Source organism: Centroberyx affinis, unplaced genomic scaffold (assembly GCF_046629955.1).
Source record: "Centroberyx affinis isolate AG114_WGS23_722 - 3 ecotype Tasmania unplaced genomic scaffold, CSIRO-AGI_Caff_v1 ptg002764l_1, whole genome shotgun sequence".
NCBI classification, from domain to species: Eukaryota; Metazoa; Chordata; class Actinopteri; order Beryciformes; family Berycidae; genus Centroberyx; species Centroberyx affinis.
This window is the reverse complement of record NW_027280925.1, coordinates 1,007,257-1,023,638: the sequence shown is the minus strand read 5'-3', so window position 1 is coordinate 1,023,638 and position 16,382 is coordinate 1,007,257. Positions and strand designations below refer to the sequence as shown.

At 41.5% G+C, this 16,382-nt stretch overlaps 3 protein-coding genes across 6 annotated transcripts in view; 2 read left to right on the top strand and 1 right to left on the bottom strand.

Moving 5' to 3' along the window:
- LOC139657848 (zeta-sarcoglycan) overlaps positions 1 to 2,767 on the bottom strand; it is a 30,757-nt gene extending 27,990 nt beyond the window's left edge. For all 3 annotated transcript variants that reach the window (XM_071535793.1, XM_071535795.1, XM_071535794.1), the window contains exon 1: positions 2,729 to 2,767. In XM_071535793.1, the coding sequence (XP_071391894.1) occupies positions 2,729 to 2,767 (39 nt within the window). The remainder of the gene's footprint in view (positions 1 to 2,728) is intronic.
- Positions 2,768 to 5,126: 2,359 nt separating this feature from the next.
- Positions 5,127 to 7,179, top strand: dctn6 (dynactin subunit 6). Of its 2 annotated transcripts, none has more exons than XM_071535797.1 (7): positions 5,127 to 5,172; positions 5,567 to 5,631; positions 5,728 to 5,833; positions 6,049 to 6,137; positions 6,283 to 6,330; positions 6,468 to 6,610; positions 6,730 to 7,179. In XM_071535797.1, exons 1-7 carry the CDS (start codon positions 5,138 to 5,140, stop codon positions 6,826 to 6,828), a joined length of 585 nt encoding a protein of 194 aa, XP_071391898.1. In that variant the 5' UTR covers positions 5,127 to 5,137; the 3' UTR covers positions 6,829 to 7,179. The 2 variants fall into 2 exon arrangements, with proteins under 2 accessions (XP_071391898.1, XP_071391899.1); XM_071535798.1 differs by lacking the exon at positions 5,127 to 5,172 and adding an exon at positions 5,180 to 5,338.
- Positions 7,180 to 14,505: 7,326 nt separating this feature from the next.
- Positions 14,506 to 16,382, top strand: part of LOC139657833 (RNA-binding protein with multiple splicing-like) — a 33,781-nt gene continuing 31,904 nt past the window's right edge. Inside the window, exon 1 of the mRNA XM_071535768.1 lies at positions 14,506 to 14,912. Within this exon, the coding sequence (XP_071391869.1) occupies positions 14,850 to 14,912 (63 nt within the window). The 5' untranslated portion in view covers positions 14,506 to 14,849. The remainder of the gene's footprint in view (positions 14,913 to 16,382) is intronic.

Below are 16,382 nucleotides of genomic sequence, written 5' to 3'. Positions count from 1 at the left end.
AATTTGATACAAAACCATATTTATCACATTTTCATAGGGTACTTCATCAATCCCTATTAAGTTTTTGCTGAGATCTGACTGTCAGTTTTTTGCTGCGGGGAGGTGGGTGTCCTCAGAGCTTTGACAACATACAGTACGTTACAGCTGGAGCAAGCCAAGGCTAGCAATTACCCAGCAGTCCCTTTCCTCTGCCAGCACGCCTCATCTTCACCAATTAGCGTAGAGGGCGATATTCTACATGCTGTTTTGATCAAACAGTGACACGCTGCAGAGGCAGCAAAATACAGCTGAGAAGCGCCTAATGGAAGAAAATGAGACGTTATTAATGCCTGATGATGTTGATCAGCAAATCGGCTGACGCTCTCTCACTCAGCGGTGCCACAGGAGTCCCGCAGGGCCTCCTCAGCTGGAGGTAAGACAACATTTGAGGTGCACTAATGATTATATACTAGTGGTAGTCATCCATCCTGTATTTTATCTGCATATCACTGCACAGTAGCCTTCCAACTGTCGCTGAGGCAGCAACAGGGAAAGTGGTTGGACACAGTGAGCGCAGAAGTGCGACATATTTAAGCACCTTATCTTTTGATTTGTCAGGTCTAAATTAAAGACACAGACAGAGACGCCTGAATACAAGAGTGTAGCTGGACAAGCCCATCATATGCAAGCAACTTCTCAAATAGGCAACTCATTGCACTGATGTAACCATTTCACATGGTGCTGATGCGACAGAGAAGATGCTGCAGTCAATAGATGGTCGACCAAAAATGTGAAATTCAATTTTGGTGGCACCATCTGCCCTGTGGAGTTACAATAGGACTGGTGCTTGTCAATGGTTTGAACTTACGCTGTGAGGTTGCCCTTTCTTTGTTGTTGGATGGCGGTGCACTTTCCCTCAACTGAAAGCAAAAAGATAACCTACTGTAAGCACGGCACCAGCAGGGATCAAAGATCTCCAATAAGACTTCCACAAAGAAAGGTCGCAGCTGTTCAATCAGAACACAGAACCAACAAGATTCCTCTGAACATCACTGGCAAAAAAAACATGTTTGAAGAGGTTTTTCACAGAGAATTTCCTTGTGCTTGTGGTACATGGCGGCCGATACCTCAAAGCTGTTCTTTTGATGACAGTTTCATGAAAAAACCCGCAAAAATGTGTGTTTGTGGTCTGCAACAAAAAGTGTGCAGCAAACCGCCGTGATATGCTGCAACCCTCTGACAGAGAGACTGAGGAAATTGAATGAGATCTTTGACTGTAACCTTTGCAACACTCATTAATGTCGACATTCAGACAGCTGGCTTTGTTACTGCCTGGGCCTTGGATGTTTGGGGCTCTGTCAGTTCCCGTCTCAGCGATGGTTCTGGCAGCGGCAAAAGACGACAAACTGCTGATGTAAACAGACAGACACTTCACAGTACACTAGCTCTCCTTGCTAATCCCCAGCAAATCCTTAGAGAGCCAACGGGGCCATTTTGGACAGCACCCCCATAGACATCATTTGCATTCATCAGTCGAACACACAGGGGAAGCGGCTGACTGATCGGAGCATTATCACCAATAATGGAAACAAAGATTTGAAAACAACGAATCCTCCTTTACGAACACGACAGTCTCCTTTCTTTTAAATTACAGTAGTAGATAGTGGAATTCCTACACTTTCAGCAACCTTCTTTACAATTCAGCACATTTAAGTTTCAAAATAAGTAGCTCACATTGAATATGAAACAGAACAAATAAGCTGAAAGAGACAACTAACTTGCAGACATCTTAGTAAGCGAGGACTCAACTTAGAGCCCAAGCAGGAGTTATTTCTTGGCTGATAAGCACTGACCCTACACCAATATCCAAAGCTGTCTGTGCAATGGGCCAAACGGCAAAACAGAGACTCTGCTGTTGTGTGGGTTCCTGACACCAGGTTTTTCTTTTGCACTGCAGCACTGAGAGAAGATGCATATATATATATACACACACTGTATCCAGAGGTTACTGCATGCCTCCCCCTGCTAGACTGGAATGATAATGAGAGTGCAGGCAGAATATTCATAGGCTGTCACATTACTCTCATTCTTGAACTGGAGAATGCGTGGAGTGTGAGGTATTGGTGCAAGAGGGAGAGATTCACATGTGAACATAATGACCCTCAGTAACTTTCGATTCAAAGACTTCTGCGGTCTTTGAGCACTGATAAATGTTTGTTATTTCCTCATATATTAGCCTGGAGTAAGTAGGCTGCAACTAGTGCAAAATTGGACAAAGAGTGAGCAGACACTTTACCTTCATCTTCTATTAGTTGGAAAAGGGGGTTATATCATTTTTATGGCAGAAACTAAATGATGGGTGCACCTGTTACAGAAAGGACTAAGGTGTAACTATTAAGACAAGGGCATTAATCTTACAACATCATTTGAATGGCTGAAAAACACAATAGCTGTTATTTAAATGAATGAATGTCCAGCAAACACATTGTTGAACCCCTTATATTAAAGTCTTCTTCATTCTACATGCTTCAAAAGTGCTTTTCAAATTTGTCCGCATACGTTACAGCACATTAAGTGAAGGAAGACTGTCAAGACTCTTTTGCCTGTTGCATAATGCTCGGTCCGTGCCACAATTTAGCCAAACCGGGATCCTCTCCACCGACAAACTTTGGCAGATTTAGCCCCAGAATTTAAAACAAAATCACACATAAAACATGCACATGTCCAGGGTTGGTCTAAATCGTCTTACCTTCAGCGTCTCTATGTCAAGGGTCGTCGACTGCTCCATGTTACAATGTCATCCCACCGTTACATATTTCCACAAAGTTGGCACGAGCTGCACGCACGGGATTCAGCCCCGCTGTACGGGCCAGCTGCACTTACTCACTCCCATTAAGCAGAATTACATCCAACGCTGCTCTCAACTTCGGAAAATCTAAAATGTAAACGCATTAGCAGAACAAAAACGAGATTTTTTAAGTAGCATCATGTCAGTAGTTTTCCTAGGGACTGGTCTAGTTATGTGCGGGCTCAGGTGTATCCGTCTGCCGCTCACTTTTGAGACAGGAGCCGATGTCACGATGCGTCCTTAACCGCTGTCAAGCTAGCCGCTCTCAAGTCAGACTTCCGGTGAGAACTTTCAAAATAAAAGCTTTCTTGAGGCGCATACCAGTATGATGTTATGTAGCCTATGTATGTATGCATGTCATGTCTGTATATTATTATACCTCCCCCGGTAATTGTTATTGTTGTATTGTACTGTAACATGTATGTTGTATTGAACTGTAATAAGTTAAATTAATAAATTAAACATGTGGCTCAGTGGTTAGCAATGTTGCCACACAGCAACAGGTCCTGGGGTTCAAATCCTTTCTGTGTGGAGTTTGCATGTTCTCCCCGTGTTAGCATCGGTTTCCTCCCACAGTCCAATCACACTCTAAACTGCCCAGATGTGAATGTGAGTGTGTTTGTCTGTTTATGTGTTAGCCCTGTGATGGACTGGCGACCTGTCCAGGGTGATTACCTGCCTTCTGCCCAATGTATGCTGGGATATGATAGCCAGTCCCTCCATGGAATAAGCAGGTAAAGACGATGAATAATTACATTGAAAAAATAATGCAGCATGTTTGAGCAATACAAAGTACCAATAATAAACATAAAAAATATATTTAAGGAGTTCTCTGTAGTTAGTAGGAATACGTTGGTGATTTTTTGTTCTGCACTTCCCAATATTTATTTATTTTCAAACGTGTACCTTTTATTTTGAAGCAGAATCGCTCTACTTCCGGTTTTACTCAGCGATCTCTGTCTCGCTTGACGCAGCACGAAACTCACACAAGAAGCAACGCATTAGATTACAAAAAATATTTAAAAGGATCTTGCAGCCAAAGTTGGCCACAGGTAGCAGAAGGATTCATATCCGCCTCTCTCTTTCTTCATGAAGGAAAATCCTACTTGGGCTCTACTTGCGCATCATCATCATCATCATCATCATCTCTCTCTCTCTCTCTCTCTCTCTCTCTCTCTCTCTCTCTCTCTCTCTCTCTCAATTCAATTCAATTCAATTCAATTCTCTCTCTCTCATGCAGCCTCTGTTTTGGTGTAAATGCTGTATTTTACATTTTACCCCTTCTTCTTTTACCCCTTATGAAAACAAACTATAGTAATCCTATAGTAAAATTTAGAATAGTACAAATCACAGCAAAACTTTAAACCATCATGCAGCTGCTCTGAGTCAAAAACTTCTACCACACAAAACAGTAACACCATAGGAGATATAAGGTCACTATAAACTCGCAGACACACTATTAAGTTCCTATAGGAATATCATAGTGATGTCCCTTACAGTCCCAGTGATTCAGTCATAAGCTAATAATTGCTTAGTGGGCTTTGTCTGCTCCCATTCATCGGTAGTGGATGCACTCTACAGGAGAAACGATGACAGTGCAATAAAAGTAAAAGCTCTAGTTAAAGTTGTCCTAACAGGGAATTTACAGTAAATTAGAGGAATCTAGGCTCGCCTAAATTCTGTTTACCCGCCTCTTTATTTGAGAAAAAGAATTAACCTACCTTTACCTAAAGGTAATATACTGTGCATAATTATCTTTAGAAGGTTTTTTTTGTTTATAATAGTGGTTGTTCACCTTATTGTGGTCACAGATTGGAGTCCACAGTCCACTCACCTTTACAGGCTACTATAGTATATCACATAATGGAAAGGTAGGCTTAATTAAGACTCAAGATTTTTTAAATTTTATTTTATTGTTAATGTTTGGCGACTATGTTTGACAATCTATATGGAAATGGTCAGTGCATAATATGTAGAAACTACTGAATGGAATAGAGGGACAACATAAGAAAGAGTAGTTTAAGAAAGAAACTGAGTTTATTTTATATATAAAAAAATTTTTTATACATAAATTGTAATAATATTACATAAAGAAGATGACTGTTAAATCAGAGTGCATAGTGTTTGATTGGAAAGGCTAGTTTTCCTTTATTCACACACATTGCTGTTCATCGCAGTATCCAAAAACATACAGTAGAGGGCAGCAAAGTTTCAGGATGGTGTTTTTCAGACAAAAGCAATCGACCCTGAGCTTCGACTCTGCTCTACAAGGAATAATAATCAATTGTCGATGGGTTAATCGCCGTAAGGATGTCAGACGTCAACAAGCAAGCTGCACAGAAATGGTAACAACATTTCCTTAGCGTTAGCCTTCTCGCTACGAGCTGGCGACTTTTTGAAATACTGCATTTAATTCGGAAACAGGCATTAAATCTCAGGCGTTACAATCGTTTCTATTTTGAAAAACCCTGTGGAAAAATCACTGATGGCAACACCCACATTATCAGCTCGGTTCGTTACGCTTTTACATCATTTCAAAGACTTCCAGTTAGCTTCTGGATTAACTGAATCGAAGACATTGTTTGTAGTATTTGCTGTTGGTGAAGATGTAGGCCTAGTCGAAAACTACCATGGCATTTCTGTTTTGTAAACCAGATTAGCTGCTGGTGGTTTAGCTAACCTGTTTATGCTGCATGAATATTTCAATCAAGCCTAAATCATTTCTGTGTTTTCTTGCAGTACCAGAATCGCAGCTGGAGCGGTTGTGTGTGTAGAAAGCGAAATAAGAGGAGATGTGACCATTGGTGAGAATTTGTTTTTCTAATTTCACATGCGCCATCTTTTATCCAGCTATATATGCTGCAATAAGACGCTGTCCCATCCCGTTTCTGTCTCGCTAGGTGCCAGAACAGTTGTCCATCCCAAAGCACGGATTATAGCAGAGGCAGGCCCTATTGTCATTGGAGAAGGCAATCTGATTGAGGAGCAGGCACTTATCATTAACAGGTAGACAATCACTAATTCTGCCATTACTTTTTTTTTATTGCTTATTTCCTATTCTATTTGTGGGCTTATTCTATTAGTCTTTTTCCCTGCTGAATCCTATTAGTATCTGCTGCAATTATTCATCTTATCTTATCTTATCTTATCTCATAATGAATACTCCCACGTATGTGAGACCATCAATTTAATATACTGAGTATCATGTGTTTTGTCTTCAGTTATCCAGAGAACATTATGCCAGACACAGAGGGCATTGAGCCAAAGACCATGACCATTGGGACCAACAATGTGTTTGAGGTTGGATGTGGTATCCTTTGATTGGTAGTCTGCAATGACTATCAATTGGAAAATGTTTGAAAATACTAATGCAGTAAGTTTGTCATGTAATTTTATTATTTAAGAATTGGTACAGTTGGTTGCAACATTTTAAATCCTTAATGATTCTGCCAAAGTCTCTCAGTCTTTGAAAATTGGAGACAACAACGTGATCGAGTCCAAAGGTAGGTACTGTGGACACTTCACATTCCTGTAGCTGACATATTTACATTTTGCATCTCTTACAGTTTAATTGTTTTCATGTAGATATTTTCTGGCTTTGTCTTTGAAACACCATCTATTTGCTGGTGGTAAATCGTAGCTGATCTTGGGAGGAATGTGATCCTGACCAGCGGCTGTATCGTGGGCGCCTGCTGCCAGGTGAACACGTGTGAAGTCATACCAGAGAACACCGTCATCTACGGCTCAAACTGCATCAGGCGTGTGCAGACTGAAAGGCCACAGGTCTGTCTCCGTCGGTGCTTATTTAATCCCTGCAAGACTATTGTCATGAAGTTTGTTGGCTGATATACGGCTGCATGAATAACCAGTGGTGAATTTTATCCATTAACTCTCTGTTGCAGCCTCAGACTCTGCAGCTCGACTTCCTCATGAAGATTCTGCCCAACTACCACCACCTGAAGAAGACGGTCAAAGGAAGCAGCACGCCTGTCAGAAACTAACATAACACCCCTGCCACCCGAAGCATCTGCACAAACATGCACCAGAAGCCCTGGTTTTGGTCTGACAGGCGCACCTCGCTTCAACCTGCACCTTCAGCACTCCTCTTAGACTTGCGGACCGCTGTAGTTCCTTAACTTCTTGTACATGGCCTCTAGTGTTAACGACAGAAGTGCAAAAGTCACACTACATTTCTCCCTCCATATGAGGAACGCCTAGGTCTTGTATTTTATTCAAGTTTTAGTTTTATTTATTTGGTAACATTGACTGTTTTTTTCTGACATGCTTCTTTTGATCCTGATATATTTTGCATCTGAAATGCTTCATTTCGACTGCCATTTTTATGTTAATCAGTCGTATTCATGTTTATTTATAACTGATCTAAATAAAGATAATGGTATTTAAAATGCCAAGGCTTGTATTCCTATATTTTATAACCACAAGGAGGAACTATTGAGCAACTGTTTGTCCATATTGGCTATTCAGAAGGCTTTGCTTAGTCAGGTGATACAAGATATCCAGTTCAAATAGTATTCATTAATAATAACACTAAAAATAATACATATATTATTAAGCTGTTGCACTAAAATAATACTATATAAACAGTTACATACTCCAGGCTCTACAGTACTTGAGCTGGAGTTGAGAAATAATGTAACCTAACAACAAACAGGTGCTGATGGGTGACAGTGTGACAATCAGCAGTTGTAACAGTCAGAGAGATTCACTGATTTACCTACAAAACCTGGAAGCATTGAACAAAGGTGATGTCTAAAAAGAGTGGTGTGGGAGTGTTATCCTCTGTGCCGGAGAGGAGGATCTTGTGATTCAGTGGGTTGCCAGTTGCCACTCCAGTGCCCTCCCACCGGGGGTTTGGCAAATTGGTGCTGCGGGTACAGTGGGAATTCCACACAGAGCCTGCTTTATTGTAATTGACATGGGTGTGGTTGCTACTTGCATTTCCACTGCAAGATGGGGCTGAATAATGCCTGGCAACACCCCCCCCCCTCTCTCCCCCGGCCCCATGGCTGTCCCTCTGAGCCCCATGTGTGGTGCTCCATCTGCACCACAGACTCATGGATGTGTGTTTGTGTGTGTGTGTGTGTGTGTGTGTGTGTGTGTGTGTGTGTGTGGAGGGAAGGGAGTCTGTGGCCTGAAACACATACATAGGAAGTTCAGCTGTCATGTTTTACAGTTGTTTCCATTAAACTCTTCAGTATGACACTCGGAGAGGAAGCGCACTGCCCCCGCTCCGAACAGTTTAAGGGTTTCCGTCGTGCTCGGTGGGTCGGGGTGCTGCACAGTACAGTAGCTCCCTGTAGGAGGCCCGCAGCTGGTGTCACACACTGCCAATACTCATTTGAATAATATGGTGGAATCCCACGAGGAGTCCAGATCGACCAGGGGCTAATTATTTCACCGCCGGAGTGCAGCCGGGGCCCCGTCTAGGTTCCTTTCCATTCTCACTTTTTTTTTTTTTTTTTTCCACGACCAACATTTTTATTTTTGGGGTGTCGCCAAAGCGTCAGTTTACTTTAATATGACAAGGAAGACAGATGCCGGGCACAGTTGCACGAATGTGCAGAGTGACAAGGACCTCATGGGGGGCATCTGTGGCTTTTTAATCTGGGTTGTTGTCTTTTTTCAGAGGCAATAGGCCCATGATGATAGGAACTCATAGCAGGAATTTCAGAGGAAGTTGAAATGCTGTTCTATATTTAGAAGCAGTTATTTATACCACTCCCTTACTGTACTGTTCTCAAACACAATTATGCAGCTTCCATTGGTACATTAAAACAGAAGTACATCATGGTGATCTGTTGAGTTTGATTTATAACATACAGCACATTGATGGCTATTCCCCAGGAGCTGATATGTTATACACCAATCCTTCTCCAGTGTGTATAACAGGCAGAAGTTGATGTTTGCTTTTCTTTTCATATGATTTATCTCAAGCTAATATTTGGCCTTAACTACAATATACAGCATTCCTTGCAGTGTCAATAGTATGTTATCTTAAACAAAGAAATGTCTGAGATTTTAGTTTGCCAAGCGAGTTCTGCCTATTTGGGATATTTCTATAAAAATGTGAGTGACAACCAAGTAAACTCACATTTCTTCACCACTGTTTGGAAAGCAAGCAGCACCACTAACAGCTACAGTCAGTTCCTCACAAGTGAGAGTGGAAATGACAGCGAGTTATCAAACTGCAGCGTTTTGTTCAAGAAACTCTGTTACTGGCTGCACTGTTGTGGTCCTATAAGCTCAGCGGCACATGCAGTTCAAGTCCAGTTAGTCGTGTTCAAAACAGGCCACCCGTTGGTCTGAGAGGATAGAGGCTTTCTGACAGCTGACCTTTGCATCCAGGTCCACACCACCTTTGAAAAGTGAAATGTGACCTATAGGGCACAGTGGCTTCCATTGCATTTCCACAGAAATAATTAATTTCATCGCAACAGGCACCGAAAACCGCTGGATGGCATGTCCTCATCCATGCCTTTTTTTTTCTTTTTTTTGTAGAGAAACAGAGTTGCATCATCTTGGTTCTGTTTCTCTGTAGCAATTGAAAATTTTCTGCAATCATGCATTATTATACATGAGCATCCTTTATAATTGTAGCTATAAAGTCACATTTGTTGTTTTTTAAACGTTCTAACCTGACCTTAACATAATAACGCTGTTATTATGTTAAGTTGTTGCTTTTATTATGTTGTTGCTTTTACAGACACATGAGGAGTGATTAAAGTGAATTTGTGTATCAGTAAACAGTGTACACCATAATTGCATGCCATACCATCCATTTGTGTTAATCAGAAAGATTTAGACTCTTGCCTTTTAAGGAAAGGTAAATATACACAGTTCTGCACCAGGAAGGAAGCGATGGAAAGCAAATGAACTATTTTGTTGCACACAGACTGGTCAGCTAAGATTAAAGGCAGTGGGAAAGACAAAGACATCAGAGTTTGGGTTTTACTTTAACCTTTTATTGTTCCGGGGAGATATAACTTTACTTACTTCCTTTTCACCTGTTTTAAGACATTTCAGGACCACTCAAAAGCATTCCAAGAGCACATTATAGTCCATTATACAGACCTGTGTCAACAGTTGGGAAGTCAAGCCTTGGAGACAGACATAGCAAAGTCTCTGTTCTCTACTCAACCCTTTATCTGCCTGCTGACCCATGAAAGCTTATACAGTACACCAAAACAACACAGACTTGTGCCTGTTTCTCCTGTTTGCATAGACATACTGTACCTTGACACAGTTGCAGGTATTTTGATATATGAGAGAGGATGAGAGAGAGGAGGAGAAGGGATGAGACGGTTTGATGAGGGTGGCTTGCAGTCAAGTTCTTGTTTTTCGTTCGGTGCGCGTTTCATTCTCGCAGCTTGTCAGATTTAACACGCACCGGCACTCGGTAACCCCGACCGTGCCCTTGAGGATAAACTCACGTTCTACCTCACTACTCAGCAATGCAGCCTGCTTAATCACAAGAGCTGCTCTCTCTCCCTCTTTCTCTCTCTCCTTCTCTCTCTCTCTGGCCCAGCACTCCGTCCAACAGCAGAAACACGTTGAAGAGCGAGAGCAACAGCGAATTTTCCTCAACTAAAATTCAGCATTTTTTCCCACACCTGTCACATCAATTTGAGCTCTTAAAGGAGAATACCGGTGTCATACATTGTCGATCATTGCTTAAAATTAACTGCTGTCCCTGCTAACAAAGACGCCTCACATAAAAAAACACAGATGTGACAATAAAGTTTGTAAGGCGACAAGTTTTTGAAGAATTATTTCCTGGCAGAGACTTCCACTTCTTTCTCTGGGTGTCAGGTGATTGACAGTAAGCAGAGCGTAACATAATGTGTGCATTGATATGAAAACACTCAACTCGGGCACAATGAAATAAAACACAGAGACTAGGGCAAAACTAAATGAAGGTTTGTTGTTTACTGTGATTTCAAATCTGTGGAAGTTTTCAGAATTAATAGCTGTGTTCTGAAGGTGGGAAAACAAACTCTGTATCTCCAACTATGCTGACAGTGTGCAGACAAACCAGGAATAATGTCTAATGTAAATGAGAGGGGCCACCTAGACGATTGGCAAAAAACACAGGTATTATCCTTTATGTTTATGTCACCCAGAGCTTGAATGAACAGAGCCTTGGCAGTGAAGAAGCCAAACCGCCATTGTTTGCCACTGACTAAGAAAGAGCATAATGACACGCTGAAAACAAAGAACCAAGTCAGGCCTCACATGGCCAATTAGAGCGGGTCAATATGACCACAAATTGCTCATTAGTGATCTTAGGGGGAGATCAAAGGGCACTAACCATAAGGGAGGAACTTTGCGTATCACTAAGTCAAAGGAATGGAATGGTCTGGCCCTCCGCCCAACGAGAGCCACTTACTCCGCATCACTCAAAAGAGTGAAGTGCACTCTGCCGAACCCGGTGTCAGCTCCGAAGGCACGCTCGCTTCTTTTTCCAGATGACTTCAACACTGCAACATTGTGTGTTTTTTGTTTTGTTGTTTTGGAGGAAGGTAGTAACCATGAAATACTGTGATAAACGGCTTGCTTCGCTACTACTGAGTTGCAGGAATGCAAAGAAGGAGTGGAAGGAGGAGGAAGGAGAGTGCGTCTTTGAGTCATCTGACTATTGACCGACTGGACTGCTAGTACCACAGGGGGTCCTCCCCAGGGGCAACACCATCAGTCAATACATTGGCATTGTGTCATGACAGATTCCTGTTTCAGTGCTCATATCAAGCTGGTCTTTTAGCTATGAGTCAGTGGTCAGGAAGACGACACCGGTTCATTTAATTTGTTTTACTGGTTTTCAACTTTTCCATCGATCCTGCCTCTCTCCCTGTTTCTCTTTCTGTCTGTAGATGTTCTGACAACACAGATTAAATGCTTGTTAATTGTAAAACAAAAGATTTTCTATCCGCTTAAATCAACATGCATGCTCTCTTTTGATATACACTCTTTCTCTGTGGAGTCAAACCAGCATAAATGCGTCTTAAAATTGTTTAAGCCTGCATTTTCTTTGACTGGCAATCTCTCGGATAACATAAAAAGCATGCAAGTGTCTTCATTTTTAAGGCTGGACCATGTCAAACGCTTGCTGACGTGTTCCCCAGGACACCGTGACCAGACGTGTGTGTGTGTGTGTGTGTGTGTGTGTGTGTGTATGGGGGAAGGGGAGGTGGGTGGGGGGGAGAGTGGCACCTCCCTACTCAGAGCATCAGACCACACAGCTCAGCCCTGAGACCTGTCAAACACAGCTGGGACATCTCTCTCCCCCCCTCTCCTTCCCTCCTATCCTACCCCCCTCTCCTCCTTCTCCTCCTTCCTACCTCTCCTCCCCCTCTCCGCTCCCCAGAGCCCGGCAAGAAGCTTTGATAAAGGGGTGTTGAGAAGCAAGGGGAACATTTCCATTTTTATCTGCTTGGAAGACCTGAAGACCCTCCCTCCCTCTCTCCCCATCCCGAACTGTTTCTCATCAGCATAAAAAGAATCTGCCATGTCCCTTCTTCATTGTGTATGCTTCAGACGTAACGTAATTGATATAGACACGACTGGGGAGGGGAAAGAGCAGAATTCACCAAGACCGATCCGCAGTGACTATTTTTCCTTCTTTTGTTGCTTTTGAGGTGCAAGTTCAGCGAAAACGCCGCACTCTGTTTTCTGCACTGGCTGTCACAAAATACGGGTTTCTGTCCTGTGTAATAAATGTCACACAACATATAGTCAAAGTCTCCGAACACCGAGCTCCTGTCAGTTCTTGAACATTTCATCACAAAAAAAACAAAAAAACAAAGTGAAGCAGTTGCTCAAAATAAATGTTTTGAAATGGGGAAGTGTTCAAGGCTGCCTTGTCACCTGATAGCTTCTTTTAAAGGCTGTTTTGCACCCTGGGCTATAGACAATAATAGGTGTGCCAGTAAAGTTTTTAGTGTTTGCTAATCTCCGAACCCACTCCTCGCAGCACTGTTGTTAATTGAGACATTGCTTCCATAGCCAGAGGGTCTGGCTGTTTCCACACTCAAAGGTCATAAATCAAATATTCTTGGGTGAAAGCCCACAGTGGATTTGTGCGACTTGTTATCGTTTTCCAATCTTGACTGAGTGACAGGCGTTGTCCTCCAGTACCTCTGTAGATAAACAACCTGCCACGGTTATTGTAAATCTGGACAAATACAATAGGCTTTACCTGTGATGTCCCAGGAGAACTATTTGCCCGAAACCACAAAAGTACTCAAGGGCCTTGAAATGATAAACTAAGAGCCACGTGAAATTTATGAAACAGTCAAGTTGATTATTGCCTGTGTCCATTCATCTGTGCATCTTTACACATGATGAATTGTGCTGAGTGCTATATTTCAAGGTATTGAAAGCAACAGAGACGGGGGGGGGGGGGGGGGGGGGGGGAACTCATGAGTGTGCATGACTTGCCAGTTAACAAGACATCTTGTGATGCCAGATTTATGACAGAAACCGACGGTATGTAATTTGAGTTGGTTAAAGGTTAAGCAGTCAACTGGTTAAGATATAAAAATTTTAAAAAAAGACTGACTCTTCAGACTCTTTCTTATATTCCAAAACAAAGCCAGCTCTGGATTATCCTCAGGGAAAGCATGTATCCACCCAGTCAAGAGCAAACACTATCAGATAGATTAGGCAAACAATACTAAAAATAGATCAATGTGCAACTATTGAAGTTGAGTCTGAGCTGAGCTGATAGTAGACCTATGCATATTTATATGAAAGGACAAATTCACAGTTAAATTGCAAATATATCTATATGTGAAGCCTTTCGGGGCCCTTGGTGGTTCACGTGTCCTGCATATCCTATATGGCAGTAAGTTGTGTTCTCTATGTTCCATCATTCAATCATTGATTTATCTGCCATGTAGCCCAGACTCAAATTACTGCAACTTCAGTCTCATTTAACTATCCCTTAAGAACTACAGTAATCCTACAATACATTTTAGATTCATACTATACAAATATTAAGCAAAACTTCAAACTTCATATCATGCAGAATGCATGCATGTGTGGCTCAAAAACGATTAAAAAATCATATAGTAATACAATCAGAGGTTAAATAAATAAATAAATAAATAAATAATAAAAATATATGTAAGGTCACTATAAAACTATAAAGGTCACTCTTGACTGAGCACAGACACACTTTAAGTTCCTATAGGAATATTATTGTAATAATATCCGTACGACAATGTCACTATAGACTCAGTATTGGCTACCATACGCCTATAAAACCGTATTATATTTTATTTTTATTATAGCATTAACATAGCAGATCAAAATTAAAGTCACTATAAACTCACCATTGACTACCATAGACGCGCTGTAAGTCACTATAGGAATATTATAGGAATATTGCAGTGATTGTGCGCCAGAGATTCCTCATTCAGATCCGCATGTTAAATATACAAGAGATAACATGGAGCCGGTCGAAAAGGTGACCGGTGATTGAGACTGATTTTCCATTGTTGCTCTTACAGCACTTGATAAAACTTGATAAAGCCCAGAGGAAGGCAGGCAGACGGTGCATCCCACCCTTTACCCCACCCTAAATCCCCTCCCACCCTCCATCCCTCCCTTCCTCACAAGGAGATGGGAGAGAAGTTTGCCTGCGGAGCGGAGCAGTCCAATGAACATTTACTGTGTTTCATTTGGGGACAGCGAGAAGAGCCTGCGGACACGCTTTCCAGGGAATGCTCAAGTCCAATGAGGAATATCTGACTGCGCTGCCGGGCTTACACAGTCTCAGAAATACCACATGCATCTGACTTTTTTTTATATTAGCTTTACTTAACAGATTGATGTCGCCAAAGTAGTGGGAAGCTCGGGTCAGTAGGACAGCGGCCGGACGCGGACTGTCTATCGGGGTTTTTTTTTTGCCTGGGAGAAGGACAGAGCAAAGCAGAATAAATTAACAATAAAACAACAAAAGAAGAAGACGGTCCAAGAGAAAGTCACCAGAGTCCGACTCAGAATGAATAACAACAAAATCGAGAAGGAAAACGAACAAAATGAATTCACCAACCACGAAGAGGAGGTATGGTTGTATCACCGCTCGAGCACCTGGTCTCGCTGCTATTGTAGTGCTTTTTATTTTCATATAGGTATATGACCTCTAACGGGAAATCATTATTGTATTCCTAAAGCGATTTATAGTGTGTCAGTGGCACTCAATAGTGAGTTTCTAGCAACCTTATCGCACTTTATGGTATTTCTTTATCTCCTATGATATCACTATAATATCCCTATGATATTCCTATAGTGATTTAAAGTGTGTCTGTGGTAGGCGAATTAATAGTTAATACTATTCTGACATTTTTCATCTCATATGGCATTACTATAGGATTTTCTGTATTATATATGTATATATTTTTACATTTTATTATGAAAGTCGCAAGTTTTGCTGTGATAATCTTAGACCTACAGTATACTTGTAAAATGTATTATAGGGTTTCTATAGTTCTTCGTAAGGGGGGATGAACATTGCAATGGAGACTGAATTGATGCAGACTAGTTTGCACCTGTTGTCTTTTTCTGTCTTATTGTTTAAGACCTCATCATATTACATTTATGTATTCTCCATCCACCACATAACTTTTTAATCTGGCACTAGCTATAGCCACATAAAAGTCAAATTCAGCCAAGTATTTTTTTTTTCTAGGTCACTGTACCATAAAGCCAGACTTCACACAACAGTGAAAAGCTGTAGAAAAGGCATTCTCAGCCAGGGCACATTAGTTTTCATTGAAGCTGAGGGAGCAATTGAAGTTCAAACAACTGCTGCTGCAACATGTAGGCAATAAGTCTTTGTAACCCAGACCCAGTGTACTGCATTACAGTCAGGCACGGGTAGCCTCTCCACGAATATGACTTAATTACACTTTAACATCCCAGAATGTTATTGTTTGTCCAAAAATGTAATCCATTTAGCTGAGGTTGAAAATGCAATTTCTCACTAACATAGCTGGATAATGGCCCAGTCCCCCCCCCACCCACACACACACACACACACACACACACACACACACACTCTTCCTCTATAAATATTAGGATGGTTGCACAATCTGGATCCAATTTCCTAATATCTCTCTCTCTTGGTAAATAAGTTTGTAGTGGTGTTCTTTGCATGGGGTGATTTACTTTGGCTCGGAAATATCTCTATTCAAATGACAGACTTGTTATTTCAGAGCTCCACTGTCTGCAGCCAAGTGATGTAAGAAAGGTATATCAGATTATATCAGTTATTTCTCTTGGAGCAATTTGATTAAGGCTCAGTGTACGATTAGTCACTTTGTAACCGAATAGCCAAACATTCCATCCTGATGTAATTCCATATTTGGTTCACTGTTTAGATTACTATGGATGCGGGCCGCGTACTGTAGCATTACACAGATGATGTAAAAAGAAAGGAACTGACATCTTTTAAACCCAATGGAGAGTTTTTGGTTAAATCTCCGCTCACCCTGTAAAAACACACAACTCAGAATGTGTCCTGCAGCAGTTGGTA

Coding starts and splice junctions, on each gene's coding strand:
- dctn6 (XM_071535797.1), top strand. CDS start 5,138: ATGTCAGACGTCAACAAGCAAGCTGCACAGAAATG. Junction 5,834..6,048: donor CAGGCACTTATCATTAACAG/GTAGACAATCAC, acceptor TTTTGTCTTCAG/TTATCCAGAGAACATTATGC. Junction 6,331..6,467: donor CAACGTGATCGAGTCCAAAG/GTAGGTACTGTG, acceptor GGTAAATCGTAG/CTGATCTTGGGAGGAATGTG.